The 18,792-nt window shown below is 43.0% G+C and overlaps 1 protein-coding gene across 10 annotated transcripts in view; it reads left to right on the top strand.

The window, feature by feature from the left end:
• The window catches only part of otof (otoferlin), a 93,927-nt gene that overhangs the window by 14,745 nt on the left and 60,390 nt on the right, over nt 1-18,792 (top strand). For 7 of the 10 annotated variants that reach the window (XM_087148346.1, XM_087148352.1, XM_087148347.1 and 4 more), the window contains exons 8-20: nt 1,849-1,980; nt 2,966-3,028; nt 4,161-4,245; nt 4,962-5,118; nt 5,528-5,714; nt 6,225-6,411; nt 8,402-8,619; nt 9,691-9,799; nt 10,656-10,927; nt 11,673-11,773; nt 12,511-12,598; nt 14,537-14,665; nt 17,416-17,493. In XM_087148346.1, coding sequence (XP_087004472.1) covers nt 1,849-1,980; nt 2,966-3,028; nt 4,161-4,245; nt 4,962-5,118; nt 5,528-5,714; nt 6,225-6,411; nt 8,402-8,619; nt 9,691-9,799; nt 10,656-10,927; nt 11,673-11,773; nt 12,511-12,598; nt 14,537-14,665; nt 17,416-17,493 — 1,806 coding nt within the window. The remainder of the gene's footprint in view (nt 1-1,848; nt 1,981-2,965; nt 3,029-4,160; nt 4,246-4,961; nt 5,119-5,527; nt 5,715-6,224; nt 6,412-8,401; nt 8,620-9,690; nt 9,800-10,655; nt 10,928-11,672; nt 11,774-12,510; nt 12,599-14,536; nt 14,666-17,415; nt 17,494-18,792) is intronic. The other 3 variants (XM_087148355.1, XM_087148354.1, XM_087148353.1) reach the window with 2 other exon arrangements.

Genomic DNA, 18,792 nt, shown 5'->3' on the forward strand with positions numbered 1-18,792 from the left:
AAATCTGTTATGTGATTCTTAGGTTTGAGCAAAAAATAAAAAAATAACACAGACGAAAAGCAGACATCAGGTGCCAGAATCCAAAAACTGTACAAGAGACGTCTTGTGTAAAGGAGAATGGTAGCTGTTCAAGAGGTACACTGGTGTACATATAAACACGTTGACGGGCAGCTCCTATTTAAAACAGTGGGTATGGTAGCGGAGACGGCACCTGACTAAATCCAAAACGGGGGCAAATTCACCCCTCGTGATAGGGAACTTACGCATGGTTGAATTCCACTCATAAAATTCTATGAAACCATTTTTTGATCGTGAAAAAATCCCCTCAGTTTACGTAATCTAGCCCGTGCAGATTCGAAACAATGCGGTTGCAACATTTGAAAAGAAGAGATAGCAGTATACCAAAGAGTAAAAAAAAGGAACGTATTTTGGGAGCATGTGTAAACGAATACGTGCAATTCGCACTGAATGCGTTGCCGTCCATTGTTTTGCCCACTGCTTGCCCACGCTTTTTAAAATCACAGTTATACACGCTAGCCTGGTTGTCTATGTGTTTATATGTCTGGGACGTGCATCTCTGAAATGAAATCCTATAAATCAGCAGCTGTGTCAGTAGTGCAGGCTTTCAAAATCTAAACCCATGCATACACACGTGTATAGCATTTATTCAATATTCATTCATTCATTAGTTTATTTCATTCTTATCTTGGCCCAACAATCCAAATTACAAGAATGTTACATATTCTAATTACAATACATGTAAAATACACTGAAAGTACATCAACAAATAGCGAGCACAAAAACATTAATCGCAATAATAGTTATTAAAACTAATAATTAAACAAGTAAAATAGATCAAACCTACTAAGCATGTGGATATAGCCAGTGATTTGATACTGTGTGTACATGTCAAACATCTGCCATACCCTGCAGTAATATGAGCTCCTGATACCTGACACCATGTAAGTCGTACAGCATCTGCAGTACCATAATGCCATGATTTCTGTAGATCATGACACGATACTCTGTTGTTGCTGCCCTAGTTCTGCATTGTGAAAATATTATTCAGTAAATTTTTTTGGCATGCCAAGGACAAATTGTGGAGTACCTGTCATTGCCTCAGGTCCAGGAGCATGGAACCCATTAAGACCTTTCTTTGTAGATTGTACCTCTGCGTGATACCACTGGAATGCATGTATATCTGAGTATACTCCTCTGTTACCTCTGAGGGGAGCCTCCAAGTGTTGTCCACAGATTATGTGTATGTTACGTAAACGATTTGCGTCACAGAAGGGGTTGGGAGGCTAATATGATACACAAACATGCTTTGTGTTTATAATCACAGACTATTATACAAATAGTGAATGTGAATATAAGTGCAATGGTAATAACTGCATTGATATCTTCAAGATGTATTTTTTCAAGGTGTATTTTTTTTTGCATTGATATTGATATGATGACGATACTGTCACTGTCATCTAGTCACTGAATGGAATTATGTTGTTCTTTCCAATGCAAGAAAAATCCATGATGTACTGTAAAACAACACATAATCCCTGCTTAATGTGAATTAAAGTGCCTTTCTGACTTTATGAGTCACCAATGGAACTTCCATTTACTTCTGTTTTATGAATGGAACTCTGTGCAGTAATTAGGCCTGATGTGCATAATTGCGATGAATAATTCAATAGCACATGACCAATATGACCTACCAATCAGACATGGGTTTATCCAGGCATTCAGTTTCCTATGGTTGCAGTTTTTTTGTTGGATTAATCGCTTCTAATTCACCAGAGCCCCACACTTACATGTACATTCTCCTGGATTTCTGATTTGCCACATGTTCAGATATCTGTGACCATTCATGAGGCCCGTCAGCTGGCTGGCCTGGACATTGATCCCGTCGTCTGCATCGAAGTGGGAGACAAGAAGAAATTTACCAGTGTCAAGCAGTCCACAAACTGCCCATTTTACAATGAGGTATGACCGTTCATGTGTTCTGTCCATGAATATCCCATAAAACAGAGGTACATTTTAGACTGCAGTGTTTTGTGATGCGCATCTTATTTCAAAGATATTTGGATCAAGCATGTGCGCACGCCGAGAACATTTTGCACTCTGCCCGCACATGCACCTGTTGTATACGCAGTTACAAAGATGGCGGCCAATGAGAGAGCTCTGATCTATTGTGTTGACTGCATCAGGAATTGCTATATACATGTACGTGCATAAGGGCGTAATGGGGTTCCATGATTGATGTTAGCAGGTTGAAAGTGAAACTCAAAATAATTGATAGTACCAGCAACTTGTAAAACTAAAACCTACCCTTTAAGACTTTGCTGTGTTGGTCTGGTCATATTTCAGCTCTGTTGGAAATAAAAGGGACTCTATTTAATCGGCTTCATTATTAATGGATTTCACACTTTAGTTTAATGTGTAAATACCCCTTATGTAACCGGCGTGGATAAAATCGCATCCCACTTTTTGCATTTTTTGAATAACCCTTTTTTTTTTAATTAAGCAGAAAATGTTTGTAATCCTCAAGTTACTAATGTGCTTGAAGACTGCCAAGTCCTTTAACCTAGCCCTGAAAGCCTGTTGAAAGACTGGTATTCCCAGGAGTGCCAAATGGCCTCTGAGTGGATCTCTTTGTTGATGGACATGTGCCGACAGGTCGCGGCTGTTTGGGTTGTGACTGGTATTACTGTACTTTCACAGCACCAAATGAATTGTAGACAGAGAGGGGACCTCATGGGTGTATTAGCAACCATGAAACAGCCGTACAGGTTCATTGTGGCACTGAGCTACAGACATGACCAGGAAATGGCCTGGATGTTTTTATTATCCACATGGAAACTTGGTGTAATTTTGTGGGTGTGGCTGCTTGCAGGGGTAATTAATTTATTGAGAAAGTGCCGTCGTGTGTCTTTGTATTTAGTGGATGATTTTTTTTCTTCTCTTGCAGCTGTTTGTGTTTGACTTCCATGATCCCCGGCAGATGGTATTTGATAAGATCATCAAAATCTCTGTAAGTTAACAAAAAGACCTCTCTGTTTGTCTTTCCTCCTTTGAAATATAGTTCAGCGTACTGAAATCCAAACGGATCTCATGATGACAGCCAGTGTGAAAAACCATTTAGAAGGCAGGTTATGGAAGGGGGCAGGGGGGCATGTGGCCAATTGGTTAGGGTCAGTGGCTTCCAATCACAGGGTTGGAGGTTCGAATCCAGCTGCTGGCAGTATGTTGTGGCCCTTGGCAAGCCACTTCACCCCTGCTTGCCCCTCTCCACCCAGGAGTATAAATGGGTACCAGCATTAGCTGGGGAGGCAACCTGCGATGGACCGGCATCCCCATCCAGAGGGGAATAGAAATATCAGTCGTTATTGATAAACACCGGCCTGATGAGCCAACTTGGCTCAGTTCAGACTTTATGGAAGGCAGTTTTTATCCCTGGCCCGCCATGGCAGACAATGTGAAGGATGCACTGTTTCAACACCTTCAAATTGTGGAGAAAATTGAAACACGGAGGGAAGACAGTAAACTCCTATTCAGTGCGTGGTCATTGTGCATCTATGTATACATGCACACTCAATTTTTCCCCCATATCTGTGCGTTGTAAACAAATCATGACACAACTGTAATATTTTTCCTCTCTTAAGTGATTGAAGATTGTCCAATCATTTCCTATGATTTTTCCAATCAGCACTCTGTATTTTACCGTTACACGTACATTGTATATCATCATACTTTGGGGTATCAACGGGGAACTTTTTCCTCATTTTCCTTCAGGGTCATCTATCATGCCCTTACTTGACAAAATCGGTTTTTTAAATGATCTCACTCAGAACGTGAAAACCGACCTTCATCTTTTCAGCTAAAACTCCTTTTGTTTTATACAGTGAGTACACCAATCAAAAGTTTTTTTTCCCGTCCACAAGAACTTTTGTGACAGTATTCAGGAAAATGTATCCGTGGGGGTTTGATTTTAGGATTGAGTTTAAGGCACATTGTTTTGTTGGCCATGCAGTCTAAAATATGTAGTTTCTTGAGACTGAACCGGGTCATATCCTGGTTTGGTTACCTACCTGTGACTGGAATAGGAAAACGTTTAATAAATATTTGCACCGTGGAGCTTACATTTTTCTTGTTATTGTTGGTAGGCGATGCACTCGCGTAATCTGCTTAGATCAGGGACTGTGATTGGAGCGTTCAAGTTTGATGTCGGCACAGTGTACCGTGCACCAGGTAAGAGCATTTGACTAATTATGTATTAAATATTTACACAATTGATTAGTATCAGGAAGCTGCAGGGATTTCGCCTAGATCAGGGTTAACAACAATCTGAATATCATGCTTTTGGGGAAGCCAGCCTGTCGGAAAAATGGCTGGTGAATGTAAGCATGCGCAAGTTATGCTTGACACATGTTTTCAGTGTTAAGGGGACAGAGGCTGTTGAATAGTTACCAGCTGTCAGTTAATAAACCCAAGTGTGTTTTGACCACAGCTAAGGGATTTTCTTTACTTTCTCAATCAGATCATAATGTGTCTACTTTCCAGAGATTTTTTATTTCTGCTTCTGGTAGATTCATACCGCTGGAGGATTTTTCAATTAGAGTCTTAGGGCCGTGTCCAAAACGGGCTTCTGGAGCCACGGCTAGGTCTATTGTCTGTGCGTCTCCATGCATTTCCAATGGAGTGAAGACCTAGACCTAGCTCTAGACAAGAGATTTGGAGGCAGCCTTGCATCCATTCACGATACGCTAGTCTGGTTCCCATTTTCAGTGCTCCAGAGTGATGCAACATAAGTAGACAGAAAGTTGTTTAAAACTTCCGTGATTATAGACTTTACTACAGGTACATGCTTATGTCACACAGACTTTATAGCTAGGACAAGTTTGCTGTGAGTGAAATAAAAAATCTAAGCCATTCTCATCAGTACTGGTTGATAACCTGTTTGGCAGACCATGGCTTCTACCGGAAGTGGGCCATCCTGACCGATCTGCATGACATTAACGGAGGCGTCAAGGGCTACCTGAAGGTGGATGTTGTCTGCCTGTCCAAAGGAGACAGCGTCAAACCTCCCAAGAAGGCCACCGAGAAGGATGATGATGTAGAAGCGTAAGTATGCCTATAATCCGACAATGTACCCCGATGCACTGATTGTGTACCTCAGGTGGAAAACAGAAATTGATTGAAGCACTGTTCAACAACTTGAACTTGTTGGTAGAAGATGTCGGACTTTTCCAGAGAGGGGGTTCTCCTTAACCCTAACTCCCCAGAGTGATTTACTAGGAACCATACCCATTCACATAAATTCCAACACCATATGGTAAACTGTGTACAAAAACTGTTGGACTCTGTTTATTTTGGGTATGCCTGAACCCATGTGAAAGCACAAGCAGTTTAGGGGTACAGTACCCAGTGTCACAAAGTCACACACTTTTTGGTGTTCAATTCTGTGTGGTTAGGGAAGGTTTGGGTTAAGGGTGCCCATCATATAAAAAAAGTTGTACTTTGTTGTTTTCAGGAACCTTCTCCTGCCGGAGAACATCCCCCGGGTCAGGCAGCGGGCTACATACACCGTCCGCATTTTCAAGGCCGAGGGTCTGCCTATCATGAATTCGGGGCTCCTGGCCAACGTCAAGAAGGCGTTCACCGGCGCCCTGAATGACCTGGTGGATCCATATGTCCTAGTCAGTTTTGCTGGACAAACGGTGAGTGCTTTCTTGATTAAGTTTTAACCAGAAACACTCTGTGTGTGTCAAACTCTAGGTTTTTTGGTCAAAATCAAACTTTTTTACATGCAAGCTAGTTCATTCAGTGAATGCGCGACAGTATTCATTTCTAGACTGTATATGGACATCCAAGATACCAGTCTTACACATTTAACACCAACCAAGCTCAAACTCGTATTTATTTCCCTACCATAAAAGCACATGGTGTGAATGAATTCATAACTAAATACATCTGACAGAAAAAACTAAGGTTTAAGAGGTTTTTCACGTGACGTAACATGATAGGCAAAGACATTTCAGGAAGTGTACCATGTCGGTGGAGGCATTCATGTGTGTGTATTCTTTTGGCAGTTTCACATACGCCAATATGTTGAAAGACTTTGAAGGCCCACATGTTTCCCTGCACACCCGTGTAAATTGAACGCTGACCGTCAAAAATCATGTGACTGAAAACCTCTATAGGAGTAATATGTGTTGTTTTGGCTGCAGGCCAAGACCTCCGTCAAGAAGCACTGCTACGAGCCCAAGTGGAACGAGCAGATCGTCTTCAGCGAGATGTTCCCGCCGCTGTGCTCCCGCATGAAAATCCAGCTGCGGGACAAAGACTCGGTGTTGGACGACGTCGTGGGCACTCACTTCATCGACATGACCAAGATCTCCTACGAGGGCAACGACGGTAAGTGGCGAGAAGAAGAGCAGTTTTCTGCCTATCTGCTGCGAGCGGAACAGTAAAAGAGGGTGTGGTTTGTTTTGATACTCACCACATAGGCGTGCCATGAGGCGTGCAAGTCTATGCGTGTTTGATGCGGAGCACGCTGAGTACGCGTAACTTATTTACTCCGGCATGCATGGTCTTCGCGTACACGCAGAATGTGTGCAAGAACCGGCTTGTAACCACCTGTCTTTTTTTGGCCGGTTGGGGGTGCACTTCAGCTTGGGGCGGATAGCCAGTGGTGCTTAAGGGCCCATATTGTTATTAGGACAGTGAGGGTTAAAGGGAAGCGAAAGTTTCATTTGTCAAGGAGAGCTAGAAGCTATACTGCTGTGGCACAGTGCTGGTGTACAGGTGGCATGGGTGTGTTACATGCCTCTCCCACCAACGCATTGTCGTGATATGTCAACTGTATGCGCGTGTCTAGCTTAAGAACTCACGTGAGGTGCTGTGCCATGACAATTATGGTATATCCGCAAATATGTTAATCCAGAACACAGTCTGGGTAGTGAAGTCCTGCTTAAAAGAACAGACAGAAAACAGCCAAAACCTGTCCCAGATAAAATATCATCAAATAACCTGCCAGAAAACAGTCCAGACCCTTTGAAAACAAAATCTGAGTCCTCAAAAGTGGTCAGAAAATATTCAGTCCCTTTGTGTGTGTGTTAATCATTCTGAGTCCCCCCAAATGGCCTTGAAACAGCTGAGGGTCTCTGAAAAAAAAAACTCTCGTGTATTCAGCATAACAGGATGGAAACAGGATTGCATCAAAGAAAACAAGGGGGAGTTGGTTTAAATGCCATTTGTCATGAAACAAGAAAAAAGAATACTCCTGTGTTCTCACAAAAATAAGTGAAAAAGAGTTACTGTGCTCGATGAAGCTGGCAGCACCTGAAATGGTTGCATCGATGGCTGTATACTCTACGTGGATTGAGATGTAGGATTGTTTCTAAGCCCAAGGAGGAACAAGGTGGCAGGACGTTCATTGAAAGCAAAGATCATACAGTGCCACGAAGCGGCGCAAGATGGCGAACTTCACCGTGAATGCACGTATAACGTTGTAATCGCATGGGCGCCATTTGAGCAAGCGATACGCCTGCGCAATGCACATTAATGCACAGGCGCAGGTGCCGCGGCAGGCACGTGCACCTGGTGAGCCTGTGCCGAAGCATTACCGTAAACTGCGCAGGCGTATTGCTTGCTGAAATGGCGCCCATGATAATTACATCTTTTGGGCAGAGTTATCCGTCTTGGGCCTTCGGCGCTATACGATCTTTGATTGAAAGTCTGCTGGGTTCTGCAGTGCACTACATACCTATCATATTATGAATACACTGTGAACTGACCGGATGTGACTTCCCAACAAAAAGTGGAAAGGCGACTCACCTGGATGGGATTTTTGGGTAAGGATTATCTGGCGTCACATTCACACCACCAAACTCACATCCCGGAAGGTCTAACATCACATCATGAGTTACATTATAACAACCATAATCCCGGATGTGATTTCTGGCTCAAATGTGATGTTCGATAATGCCTGCCAAAATTCACGTTCTAGGTTTGATATCACATCCACCCCAAACACCTTTCCATTTTTGTAGGGATATCACATCCAGGCCGTTCACAGCATTATTATCCCAGAATATATGGATAATTCCAGAAATTAGGGGTCCAAAAGTGTGACATTTTTGTGTTGCTGTTACATCTGACCTTTGTTATTTGACATGGAAATATCATCGGAATTGATTTCAAACTGTTACTATTTGGCAGGTAATTTGCATTAATTAATCACTCTTGGAAATTAAAAAATGTGGTTTGAACTTACAAAATCATATGTCAGATGTGACGAGACACGAAAAAAAATGGACCCCTAATTTCTGGAATTACCCATATATGTACATGTAACCACCAGAATTGATTTTGATGGCCCTTCCCCTCTGTTTTCCGTGGGAAGGCTTCCTGCCGACCTTTGGGCCCAGCTGGATCAACCTCTATGGCTCCAAGCGGGAGTACAACACGGTGGACAAGACCCGCAAGCTGAACGAGGGCTTTGGCGAAGGCTGCCAGTTCCGCGGCCGGCTCCTCATGTCGCTGAAGACGGAGGTGCAGGACAGCGCGCTGGAGTCCGGGGGCATCAGGGTCGACGTGGAGCCCACCCTGCCCATCTCGGAGGTGGGGACTTCAACTTAAGAAAATTGGACCTGAGCGCTGAGTGAAATCAAGTGACTTCTTACAATCTCTGGAGATCTCAAGAATTTTTATCCCAAAAAGTGGGATTTTAGAAGATTAGTCATTTCGATTTATTACATTTTTGGCCATGATATAGGTATCTTTTGCCAGTACCCTGCTTTGTCCCCGTCTTTGAAATCAGTACCCGCTGTTAGGCTGGCATTGTTCAAATTGAGTAGAAATACTTCAATATTTGGGTCATGTGCATTGTGGCACTTTGTTGGCAGTAAACTACTGATTGTTGAACCGACAACTTCAAAATGCTGGCTGAATACCAGGATGAAGCCTGAGACAGAGAGAAAGAGGAATCTTGGAAGTCGACCTAAATGAAAAAAATCACACCATCGTGGCCGTTTGTGAGAGAACTCATTCCTTGCTGGCTGTTACAAGCCCTGAAGAGTTGCTCTGATTTATTAACGTTATTCTGAGAATCCCTGTACCAGCGTTTTCTGCTTTATTCTTGTTCCCTCAGTCAGCCCCCAGGAAATAAGTCTGATCTAGACTAGAATGCCAGTTTTCATTGGGTAGCAGGTCATTAATAAGTGTTACCTTTTGGGTGCTATGTTTTACACAGAAATGAGCCTGCTCTTTGTTCACATATTACGCTCCAGTTGTGGAGCATGCTTGCTGGTTTCTGTTTTATAAAGTGTGCAAACTGCCTGTGACCAGTTCGTAACTGAGCATGCAGAGACCTCCAAAGAATGGAATTTATAATGGGTGCACCGCAGCATTTGTCATACAGTGTTCTCAAGGACCCATGGCTGTTACGAGCAACACACGAGAACAAGCCTGTACAGGCACCAGTTTGCGCGTACGTGCAGAAAACATTTGTCGTTAATTTTCGTTGGAATGTGCACAAGGCTGAAGCAAAATGTGGCCATAGAGCACAACCAGCTGCAGCAGCACTAGCGTGCCTCTTAGGCATAGAACCTTTTGCTTGTAGGCTGAAATGTTGCTAATTTGCCTTTTTCGAGCAACAGATTAGGTATTGAATTGGTAATTTTTGTTTCTCAGGGTGCGGCTGGCAGGAAGGACGATTTCTTCTTCTTTGCCACTGTTTTTGAGGCCAACATGATTGAGAAGTCGGCAGCAGACAAGCCAGTAACCTTTGAGTTCTCAATTGGTGAGGAAAGCTGTCCGCATTTTCCTAGTTGCTTTCTGTATTAAACATAAATAAGAATTGAAATGAGTAAAATGCTGGAAGTAACGAGCTCTGGGCTTCATTCTTGGAAGATGCAGACATCAGCCCATAGCACAAGGCTAAACATCATAAACTACTTGATCACGAGCCATTTTAAAGTTGTGTAGCATGATATCTGGATGCTAAAGAGAAATGCCCAGCTTAAATGATCGGTAGCAATGTCATGGAAATGTTTGGCTGCCTCGTTTATTATACGGCTTCAGGGGGTGAATTTACGATCAGACGTTTATCATGTAAGTGTGCCACGCTAGATAAGGAATCTTAAAGTCTGCTAATCATATCTTCAAATAGTTGTGGCGATACTTCGGGTTTGTATGCTACAAGTGAAGAACTTTGGCACTTCCTATCAAAGTTTACGTGACCTTAGTACACGGAGCTTCATGTGCAATGGGTCAAAGACTGAAAATGGCAAAGATTTTTGGTGTTGAATTTCACTCGCTTCATGTTGTCTCTGATTAAAAAAGGAAGTCAAACAGGTGCTTTGGTATTAGCCAAATGTTTCACGAAAGCCAAGTGGAAGTACGAAGAGCATACAAGATTATGCCGTTGATGTAGGTCATCAGACATTCTTTATTTGTACTTTTTAGGTGACTAGTCAGCAAGCATTTTTGGGGGGAGGGGATGGAAAATAGATATGCAGACTGTGCATGCTACGTCCAACTGGGGAAAAAAGAGGGGAAGACGAAGTCCAGCTCTGCGCTTTCTGATAAAAATCTTCTAGTGAAAGACGTATTGCTCTTGCAAGGGATAAAGGAGCAATCGATTTTTTTTGTTGAAGCTAACTGTGGCAACCAGCTGGACGGGCGCAACCTCCACGCTCGGGTGGCCATGGACTCGGACGAGGAGGAGGCCCAGCTCCTCCCTGCCACCGAGGAGACGGAGCAGAGCCTGTCCACCTTCCCGCCGATCCAGCCCCTCAGCCAGGACAAGACCTACTACTACCTGCCCCTGGGGGAGAACAAGCCCTGCCTGTACCTCAAGTTCACCACGGAGGAGCACCGCCGCCGGCTCTACAACATGAACATCCTGCTCCAGATTGCCGACAAACTGGTAAAGAATATCGGTGTTGCCCTGTGCGTTGACCCTATTAACAGAGCCAGTCTTTTTTGGACCGGCTCACAGTCAGGGGAGGTGGATTCTGCCCCCAAGGAACCTGGCTGTCGCATATGGCCGGTCCTTCAGAAACTTGGTTCAGATGAAAAGACTCTCATCATAAGTACATGTGCAAAGTTTCAATCCAATCTGATGTAGGGTTTTGTTGTGGTGGTTATTTGAAGTTCATGGCCACGTGTGTTCAGACCGACGTGCATTGAGCACGTCAGTGGGGGAACTATTCGGGCGTAGCTTACTTGTCTCATAATGATTGGTTTTTGGTAAAAAGCGGCACTTCCAGTTTTCAGAAAAGAGGGTTCAAAATGATTGCCAGACATCATCGCAAAAAGCTCCTGGAGGCTTGGCGCAGAAACAACAAATGCGCGAGGATGAGATGGGGGAAAAGTGGGTTGGGGGGAGGAGAGCTGTGATTCCACAGTGGTTTTCCCCGCCATAAGCCTAGAACGACTCCAGCATTTCATACCTTGGCAGGTGGGTTAGTCTTGGTGTCCTTTGGAAGCCCATTCATCAGTTTGAAAGCTCAAAACACAGTGCCACTGTAATTAAAACCAAACTGAATGATTTCCCACTGATTTTTGTTCATCACAAATTAAAGTCCTGGGTTTATGCATGGGCTTGGCTGGACATTAATGTTTGTTTGATAGCATGTCATTTTTTGTTGATATTTTTCTGTCATCTCCAGGATGAAGGGCTAACTGAAGTTTTGGAGAAGATTTCCAAAGAGAAAGGCAACCCGGCCAAACTGCTCAAGACAGCCCTACAGAATTTTAATTATGGTTTGGGGTGAGAACTACCGATGTACAATGGTGTATATTTTCAAAACCCCCAAAATGTCTTTTCTTAATCTTCCAGCAGCCGATGAAAGTGTAATTTTGGCCACAATTTTGAAATGATCTCAGAATTTATTCCCCGTGGCTCATCAAGTGAGCATGCGACATTGTTGTGTTAAGTACACCTGATATGCCCCAAACTGGTGCAAATTCAATGTGTGACGATCGCACACGCACTGGCCCAATCAAGAAAAGTTAGGTCATCGACCTTGCCAACACTTCAGTCACTTGAACTGTGCAGCAGATCAAATGATTATCCTTTGGCGATTAGTCATTGGCACTTAGTGGTAACTATTAACTGCGTGTAGATCTGATTGCACATCATGGAAGCAGTTATAAAGTGGCCTTTACTCCCAGCTGTAGAGAGTTGATTCAGACCCGGGCCCAATTCCATGGTGCTGCTAAGCACAATGTTTTACGCTAACAGAGGCTCCCCATACTTCATGGAGAGCGTAGGCAGTATGCACGGTAATAGGCACGCATAACTTGGAGGAAAAATGTGCTTAATGTATTGACAAAACAGTGGAAATGTCTGTCCACGCGCAACCGTAAGCACAACCAGGCCAAGCCCCGCCCTGAAATAGTGCTCGAGGTCAGCACATTTTTCTGCTGAAAGAAGCAAGACTTCTCTGCTAACTGGTAAGCAGAAAGTGGCCCCGGCCTTGAACGCTTTTATCGTTATAATTTCAGCAATTATGCCAAAGTGACCAAGGGAGCAGGGACGGCCGGTAAGACCAAACTGGACAAGGAGAGACACAAGTGGCTCCTCCGAGAAATGGTAGGTATTAAGCATCCATCCTCGTCTATTAACCCTAACAGTCCCAAATCGTCCAATTTCAGTACAATTTTACATACACCCTAGGAGGTTAGGGTTAAGTTCCCTAAATGTCTCCATAGAGACACTAAGGTCTAACGGATCTAATTCAGTCTGTCTCCAAAGTCTCCGACACTTTTTTCCAAAGATTTTAACATCATGCTCTCAGTATTGTTACCACGAGCGAGCGTAGCATGCAGATAGAACAATGTGAAATCCTCTGGGGCTAACATGATCTAAAAACCTGGAGGATCGTGGGAAAACACCTTGACATCCAGTTGTTCTTTTATCTGTATAATGCTTCAGCTGGATATTCCCCCACAGTTGCTTGGTTGTCTTTGCTGATGCACTCGGCTCCTGGTCTTGTACCAGTATGAATGATCTTGTTCCTTGCCGTTAAAGAGCACCTCTAAGGAAAGCATGTTTTTCTCTGATTTTAGACTGTTCAAATAAATACGGAAGCATCCAAATCAAATGCAGTGTCATTTGTCTTCAGAGCTCAACATTAACAAGCTAAAAAGGGCTTTTATCTGTTCTTGCCAAGATGCAAATTCTGAATGTAGATTGCGTCATTCAGAAAAACAGAGAAAACGAAGGGAACCCTCGCTCTATGTTCGTAGTGGATAAGCCCTCGGGCATGCCAAACAGTGGCTACAAACAATGGTTACGTGCATCGTTTCGCATGCACAAGGGTTTATCCACCATGAACACAGGGCAAGATTCCCCTCGTTTTCTCTGTTTTCTTCAAATGCCATTCTAAGCATGGTTGTGTATGGCATAGAAAACTACAAATCTTCAGATTTCCTTTCCTAGTACTGAATGACCGTTTGACTTGTACATTTTGTTCTGTTAACACTTTATTTTCAAACTTTCAGTGGCAGCCAAATTCCCTTCCATTTCCGAAAACAGCATAATTCGTCTTCTCATTCCATTAATATCTTCACAAGCTTGACTTTTGCATCTGAAAAACAAACACTTGCTATCGATGACCTCTCCCTCAGCCAGTATTTGCTGTTTGATATTGTAGAGTTTCTGACTTTCCCTTGCTAAAAAAAGTGCAGACAAACTCACAGTACTTGAGCCATTGGAATTAATGACCAGCCTTCCCTACAAGAGCCCATTTGCATTGTTGGTGTTGCAAGCACGATCCTTTGTTCAAATCCTTTGTTCAAAATTACATTTCCTTTACGTCAGCACTTTGTGCATTGATAGGCTTGTATATAATGCAATTTTTCAAAATCTCTCCCCAAGATTGCACTAGAACATTCCAAATCTGAATCTTTTAACATACTCAACATTTTCTTGTTGGGAACTTTCCTGAATCCGCCTAAATCTCTCAGTACAGGCAACCAGCCACACCAGTTTTCATGGAATTGCACTTTCATTTAATCAGACAACTTTTTCTGTGTACTGTTTTTCCAGTTGTTATGCCAGCTGGATGGCATTGTTAAAGTACATTACAAGTACCTTTCGACCACATAAACCCTGTTTTGTGCTCACCTCGCTTTCTCCTTTTGGAAAGAGTTTTGTAGATGGTCCATGCTGAAGACTTTCGGCGTGAAAAGATGTTAGACATTCCTTTACCTCCTGAACGGAAGTCGTGACTGTCAGGAGGGGGATTCAAATAATCAAGTACAAACATGTAACCAGATAAATGATCACTTAATCGAGCAGCCAATTCAACACATGTACTTGCAGTCCTAATGCAGCTCTCATGTTAAAATAAAAGTGACTGGGCCCTCCTTTCTTAAAATCTTCCAAATACTGCCAAACCGATGGATTTTGAAGGATCTTGTTTGATCATAAGGGCTGGATTAACCCTTTGGCTCAGGCACTGTGCAGCAAGAAATGTCGGTAGCCGTGAGAAGCTACGCTATTAACCATTACCAAACTTGCACCCAGACCACACTTAGCAAGCACGTACAGGAGCTGCTGGCAACCTTGAGCCAGACACAGGACGCCCCCACCACCACACGGCAGCAGGGACCCCCAGACTCCTCCCCTCGCCGGGGGAAGGGTGGGGTGGCAGAGGTACAGAGCAGGGGGAAGGGACTATAGAATTTGTGTGTACCTGTCTGTGTGCGTGTCTGTCTGTTGTTGGTAGTTGCACTCGATTGAGAAAAAAAAAAGAGTCTGTAACGGACGTAATACTAGTGATGCCCGGGAAGTGTGATGTTCCGATAAAAAACTCCAACCAAGCATATCCAACCAAGCATATCCAACCAAAGCTTTTTAAAAAATGGTGATTCATGTTGAGTTGGAAATGCCAGAAGTTTAGTCATGTTTGTTGTCAAGGAGGGAAGACTGTTGGCTTGCATTTATAGCGTCATGAAATATTTACAGACGAAGCTACTGTCAAATTACATTTGAAAATGGAAATTGGAGGCAAAATGACACCAATTGTCAACCAGCTGATTCAGATTTGTACAGAAACTTGAAACGTGAAAACCTGTAAATGGAAATGACTTTGAAATCACGGAGTTTGTTCTGGCAGATGCTCCGCGCACGTCTTTGAAAAGGTGGCCATACAACGAGCAGACATGAACAGTTGGCCCGACCCATTTTTTTTTTAGGCTTCGAGGTCTGAGTTGCTGGACGTGAAACCTGAATGTTTAGGGCACTTGTCCATTCAGCTGAAAACCCTTGTACATGTGGGTTGGTTATGTTTCGTGGATGTGTTACAGTTATGTGTGTTTCGTGTTTTATGTGTGTTTTGATTGAGAAAACATGCAAAATAACTCTTGGAGGATAACAAAAAAAACAAAGATCTGTGTTCCCCTGTCAATTCATTTTACACATCCAACCAGAGTTTTCCTATGCTTTTTTTAACCTTTTTATGAATAATAGTTTTGTAGACTTAAAACTCCCCATCTTTTCATTGTTTTTAAATAGAATAAATGAATGAAAGTTCTCATATGAACTGACAAATCGCTAGGGGATTAAGTTTTAATAATTTCATGGAGGGGGGCAAGGTGAGGTACTTTAACCCCCCCCTGAACAAAAATAGAATTAACCCTTCTACCATTGACGGTCCACCAGTCTACTGTTGAGTACTCTGAGCCACCCCTACCCCCAAAAAAGCTCCCTCCCCCAAAAAACAAACCGTAACAGCCGTGACAAACTTTTTAAAGTTTTAAGTGCATCATGTGCTGTCTCCAAGGATCTTGCATATTTTCCAATCAGAGCATAATACCTGTTGTCTGTCGCAATAAGTCGGGGTTTATGTTCTCCACATTGGAGACGGTGTCTTGCAGGCCCGGAGGACAAATTTAAGAAAACAAAAATTCAGGAATTCAAATTCTGAAAAATATCTGATTTGTACAACATATTTTGGGAGCAACTCTTTTTTTCCTGTCTTTGGAAGGGGGGAAAAAGCTAAAAAAAAAAACCTGAGCTGGGTTTTGGTAAACGTAACAACAGCAAACTGTTTGAATTACATGTTTGTCCTTCAAGCTGTGCAACAAATGATTTTTTTATGCTACACTCATTTAGTGTTGCTTTCGCAAAAGATTTGTACTACATTCTTCACGTTGCCGTTCTAGCAAATTTAACTTGCGATATACAAAGGTGTGCTTTTGTGATTTGCCATAGCTTACACTGTAAATACCCAGGCAAAGCCTCCCTTTTCGTAAACCCCTGCTGTGTATTGAAAATACTTGCATTGGAAAGCGATTGCTATGGTTAGCCATGTCTCATGTCACGATTAACCCTGGATGTATTGTTTGATTATGGAAACGTTTCTGACTAGAATATACGATTGGAATACAGATTGGCATAACCATAGCAGTCCAGTGTGATCTAACAGAAATTCTAATCACAGTGTTGCAGCTAATGCGTGGCATGCTTAAAAATCTTGTAACCTAACCTAATAGCAAGATGTGTGTTATCATTTACTTTGCATTGATGAGTGCAAGTCACAAGTACTTCTGAGACTGAATTCAAAACCTCACGAGGTGACTTGAAGCGAGGTTTGTTCACAGACCCTAACTTTTAGCCCTAACCCTCGATCTTGCCGTCCACGGCTAAGTGTGCAATCAAATTCCTCCTCAAACATGACCAGCAGCCTGTTTTTCAGATCAGTGCAATAACCTGCCTTGGAATATGTTGAGCCTAGAGTTACCTCTCTGGCCAAAATTATTGTCCTTGTCATGGAGCATTGTCCAGGTTAAATGTTGCATTTTGTGGCAGTCTCAAAAGATGTTGTGAACTGATGAGAATGCACACCTTGAAAGTGTGAAAAGAAAAAAAATTGTCTTTTCAGCGTGTGAAATTGCATGGCCATGATCAATTTGGTGAAAATTGTTACCAGCTGCAGACAAATGCCAGCACCTGGTTGCAGTGCATCCAGAATTGACCCTTTGTAATAACTTAAGATGCCAGCTGTTCTATACATTACATGTACATGTAATGGAGGCTACGCATTAACACGTCCTCATTGAGCAATGGTTTTGTATTACTTGGATATGTTTGAGTAAACCTTTTGTGCATTCATTGTAATGAAATTAAAATAACAAAAACAGCCACTGAGACACCATGGAGATGCCAGTAATGCATAATCTCTATTGATACTAGACAGCTTTTCTGAAGCCGCTGTGTCCCTTCTTCCATCATCACTGACAAGAGAACTCAGATTTATCCAATAACTGCATTCATGGCCATGCTTTTCACTCGAGGAAAAGTCAGTTTGAGCAAGCTTCATTTGAAAAAGCATCTCTAACCAAAGTGCTTTAACCCCAAATTTCTCCCATGCTCTTTGCTGTGTGTGTGTTTGGTGCTCTCAGCCGCCGCACAAGGTGCGACGGAGACGCATTCACTTTCGTCAGAGAAAAATCAGCCGAGCTGGCTTGAAACTCCTGGAGGTAAAAACGATGAGAGAAATAAAGCGAATGGATCACTGGCACAGCACAGTGCTAGAAAGTTTCACCAATCGTATCACAGGAGCTTTTTTCCCTCAATCACAGATGTCAATGCCAGTCTTTGCTGTTAAATGATAAAACCGAGATTCAGTGTTTGCATACGTGAAAATACCCTCTTATGTGAAATCCCATGAATTGGAATCCTTGGCAAGTCACCTTACCCCTATGTGCCTCTCTCCACCCAGGAGTAAATGGGTGTCTGTGAGGGCGGACACGGTAATGTTTAGCCGTTTGCGCCGAAATGGCAGCACTGGGCTAGTATACTCCCCAGGGAGCTGAGATGGTTTCAGGAATGTTCAGATGATGTGAGCCCAATGTGCAGGGATAATAATGGTGCTTGGAAACGTCATGGAAAGCGAATTACAGATGTCGTAATTATTATATTTCCAAATAGGTCAGTTGGGAGACATTTTGTGGTAAATTTTCAACATTGGGGAGACATCGGTCATTAGGGATACATTTCAGTGAGTGACTTTGCCCCACTGTGAAATCAAATCATTGGCAGATGACAACGTCTTCCTGCAATGTCCAGCCATTTTATTCCACAAGTGTATTACTTAGACTAATATAATCCCCTGTACTAAATTCTGTTTCACTTCTGACGTGTCTCTGTTTTATATTTTGATATTTCGGCTTCCTGTGCTAGTCTTTACAGACAGATGCCCATTATTCCTGTTGGCATCTGTGGATTTGGCATTGACATGTGAATTCCTAGCCCACTACCTCATGCATGTCATAGAAGACGGTTTGTATGTCTCTGACATTCACACACAGTTCATCAACAGGAACCCGCATGTGGGATCACTGGAATGTACTCCGTGCATCAAGCGTTTGTACTCCTGTAAACTTCAAACTTTGACAGATAACTGAAGGTTGCTCCCAAACCTTGCTGTGATTTGAGTGAAGTTTCACTGTCTGTCTGTCTGAGCACTGTTCGGAAGTGCGCACCCTTCCGTGTGTCTGGATTGCAGTTGTTCACAGCACTTTGGAGTGTGTCGGTCCCACCCACCAACAAGCTAGCACGCCACACTTGCTGCCGCATGATAATCTTGGCTTTCATTTCTGTAAACTCACTTGCATTGCTTGTGCCCGCTCACTCAAGACTTTGGAAACGGTGGAGGAATTAGCCGAGGAGCAGGAAACGGCATCCCTGGCAGAGATGAACGCTGAGGCATGTTAAAAACTATTTTAAAATGTCATGTGATCGTCACATGTCTTGTCTCATGGCTGTCACATGGGGAT

Source organism: Acanthaster planci, linkage group LG18, assembly GCF_054643075.1.
Source record: "Acanthaster planci isolate LZ-2023a linkage group LG18, COTS_SCS, whole genome shotgun sequence".
Classification (NCBI taxonomy): domain Eukaryota; kingdom Metazoa; phylum Echinodermata; class Asteroidea; order Valvatida; family Acanthasteridae; genus Acanthaster; species Acanthaster planci.